General features: G+C 36.5%; 1 protein-coding gene across 1 annotated transcript in view; it reads right to left on the bottom strand.

Moving 5' to 3' along the window:
- Nucleotides 1–493: 493 nt before the first annotated feature.
- Nucleotides 494–3,562, bottom strand: part of PEX7 (peroxisomal biogenesis factor 7) — a 46,657-nt gene continuing 43,588 nt past the window's right edge. Inside the window, exon 10 of the mRNA XM_009882330.1 lies at nt 494–1,104. Coding sequence (XP_009880632.1) covers nt 1,036–1,104 — 69 coding nt within the window. The 3' untranslated portion in view covers nt 494–1,035. The remainder of the gene's footprint in view (nt 1,105–3,562) is intronic.

Here is a 3,562-nt window from a genome sequence, read left to right as displayed (position 1 = left end):
ATATCAGCATGTGGGCTGAGGGGTGAAAGTGGGCAAGCAAAGTACTCAACATATCTATAACATGTTGGACACATTCTTGTAAGTATATCTTGGCCACACTGGATCTCTACGCTGATGGCATGCAGTTAATCTGCATGTATGTAAGTTCAACTGGTCTGGACATCAGCTCTCACTTTGGCCAAGCTGTCAGAGGTCCAGAAACACTGAATATATGACCACATTCTCCTTCTATCTCTTGGAAAAACTTTGTAAGTGAAAATAGAAGACAAGTCTAATAAAAGAGATGGTTGTCCTATCTCTAAATCTTGAGGATTGTGATCCAATTAGTGTTGCATATATTTCATTTTTTCCTAAGTGTTTTCTCTATCATCAGACTATCTTTCTGCATGACTTCATCAACTGTTTTACTCAAGGAGATCTAAGGGAAAAAATGTATGAAAATAATCTTTACCATCTTTGTGAAGCGGCAATTACAAAGGTCAAAGAGATCAGCTGGCTATAAACTATGACATTTACTGTCTATCATATTGCACAAGAAAATAATGCAATGTGAGTCACAGTAAAATGTATAAATATAAATGCATCCGAGTGATACAAACCTCAGGTTGACATTACAGTATTTTACAGTGAAAAGCCGCTTTTTTCTTTTCTACAGTGACATAATCTCAAAATACACTGCCAGTTACTTCTATTCTTTATAAGGATCAAGAAGATTCAGGCCTCTGCCCTCCTCATTAGCCAGACAGATTACAAAATTGTGTCAGTGATTCTACTCTGAAGACACCAGCTCATATCTGCTCCGGCCACTCTTTGGCCATTAAGTAGTTGTTGAATGTTTTGCTGGCTCAAGTACTACCTGTACAGCAAACCAAGCCCTAAAATCTCCACATGCTGAAGTGCACAACACTCCATTCAAGCAGTGTTTTACTTAAAACCAGACACTAAGATTAGTGACGCAGTTGACACTTTAGCACAAGTCTGCTTGTTGGGAAGAGAGAAAGGTTCTTGGTGTGTCAGATCTCCTCTACTTTCTCTCTAGACAGGAACTGCCAGACACGACGGAGTATAGATCTTGACTAGTTCATCCCAAGCACAGTCCACCACCTGCAAAGCAAACAAAATCTATTTAGATCCTTCACAAGTGTCATTTTTACAAAAAACTAGAAGAAACTTCGAAGAAATTAATGCATATACTGGAGTTCATGTTGTTTGGTACTCTGATTTACAATGCTTCAAAATTATATAATAATGCAGTTTGTTTTGTTTTGTTTTGTTTTTTTTAAACTTTGTCTTAACTTCACTGAGGTCCATGAAAATTAATTGTTTCCTATTTTTCATACTCCCCATAAGGAAAGCAGGGAAACCTTTGGGTTTCAATTGATTGTTTCAAATATGCCGAAGAAAGTAACTGAGAATGAGGTGAAGGATGGACACACAGAAGTCCAGACCTTGTGGTGTTTCTTCTCTTTACAGGGTCTCAGGACTCTTCTATATCTAAACACTTCATGATCAAATCTGAACAACTTTCTTGTATTTGCAGGTAGGGAAAAGTATTATAGACATTTTCCTAATGGAAAGCTGAGGAATGGAAAAAAATAAAGAAGCTGACAAAAACGATGCTAGAAGTTTCTTAAAGAATTAAGCCAGAACCTCAGTCTCACGCTGATAAGCTATCAGTTCCCTGTATTGTCTTCTGTTGAGAAGACAGATGTCTACTTGCTGAGCATTGAGCATTAGGGGTGGTGGTGTTGCTTCAAGCACGACCCAGACCCCACTAGTCTGATGAGAAGCAATGCCACTTCTGCCAATGGCAATCGATTCCAATATAATTTAAACTTTTCTGAATTGCAAGTCCCAAGCTCTATTATAGAGGCAGGTGTGAATCTAAAAATCACAAAACCAGAAGATTAACCTATTTCTATGGCGTTAAAAGATTTTAATAAATAACAAGATTCCACAGAAGACGACTACAGAATGCTTTAGGCTTGGAAATGATTTGATAATGCACTTTAGAACCTGTAATAAAGTGAAAGAGTTAACCACACTGACAATTACTCAAGCAGATGAACTATAATATATATTCACAAAATATTGTGGGGGACAAGAACTAAGGCAAAGGGAAGATGAAAGAGGAGAGCTAAAGAGAAAACGCTGATGAGCCCAATAAATATATGCCAGTAAATCTGGCTGAATCCATCTTGCATTATCTTTACAATGTCCTTTCTAGTTGGGATCACAAAGGATACAGTATTGGATCCTCTGCACAACAAGCTTCCTTCTGCTGCAGCCTGCAATTCCTGTTCTCTTCTAGAGCCAGAATGAACAGCTGCACACTAAAAATTTGGAAATCCAACTTCAATATTTGATTTCAGACTATAATTAGCCCATTTTGTGTTTACTATACTGGACTATTATTCATTTTTATTACTTCCTTAGCTGGTTCTACTTAGTTATTTGAAGTGCTTTCCATATACATCTAAATGGATCAAAAAAATCTCTTGACAAAGTGTCTGTCTATTCATACAACATAATAGAGCTTTGTGTAATATAATGTTCTGCTGCATTGCAGTCCCCCAAATCATACCAAAAAGAAAATTTGAGTTCTCCACTAAACACTATGTAGAAACTGGCAATCGTATAAAACACTTTTTTTTTTTTTTTTTTAGTCTCCACAGCTCTGGATCAGTATCTGTATTTCTATAGGCAACACTTTCTACTTTCATAAAGAAACAAGAAACAGAGATAACATTTGGAAAAAATCCCATGGGAATTCCCACCTGTTATCAATATAATTAGCATCCCTGAAGTAGCCTCTGAACAAATATAGTTACAGAACCATTTAATCTAGCAACACTAAAAATAAACAGGGGATATGAAAAGGGAGTTTGAAAAGGATCACTTGCAGTAATTTGCCCAACTCATTGACTTAATGATAGCACATGAAAGATGAAAACATAACCAGCAAACAAAAGGAAAATAAAAGCTACAGCAAATAATGGTGTATCAAGTTCTCCTGTGCAGCAGGAAATCTATAATGGAATACTGATATCAGAAACCTTGATGAAAATACACATGCAAAGAACAGCAAACAATTATGTATGGGAACTGGGATGCTACAGCATGGAACAGCATTACAAAATGCAATAGCATTTCCATTTCTCCAATACTTCCACCAAAACACAGCCAAGACTGTAAGAGAAAGAAGACAACTGTAAGCTAACAGCATTAACTGATGGACAGCTGCTACATGCCCCTTTGCAGTATCTCATAGATTATCACTGCCTCAAATACAAATGACTAAAATGAACACTGGGACAGAGAAGTGCCTTTTCATGCAGCTACTGCATCAGTTTACAAAATGACATTTCTTTTCATTTTGCTTTTTTTCTTATGACCTGTCTTATGACCGCTGTATGCCTTTCCCCAGAAAAGGGAAACATAGGATATTGAATGTAAGTGCTTTAAAAATATTTAGACATGTCAGTTCTCATGTGACATATGAACATTTTTAATACACACGTTAAAGCACTTTACCCATGTTATTTTTTTTAATATACTTCAT

The sequence above is a fragment of the Charadrius vociferus genome, unplaced genomic scaffold (assembly GCF_000708025.1).
Source record: "Charadrius vociferus isolate BGI_N301 unplaced genomic scaffold, ASM70802v2 scaffold13, whole genome shotgun sequence".
NCBI classification, from domain to species: domain Eukaryota; kingdom Metazoa; phylum Chordata; class Aves; order Charadriiformes; family Charadriidae; genus Charadrius; species Charadrius vociferus.
This window is presented reverse-complemented; position numbering and strand designations above follow the sequence as displayed.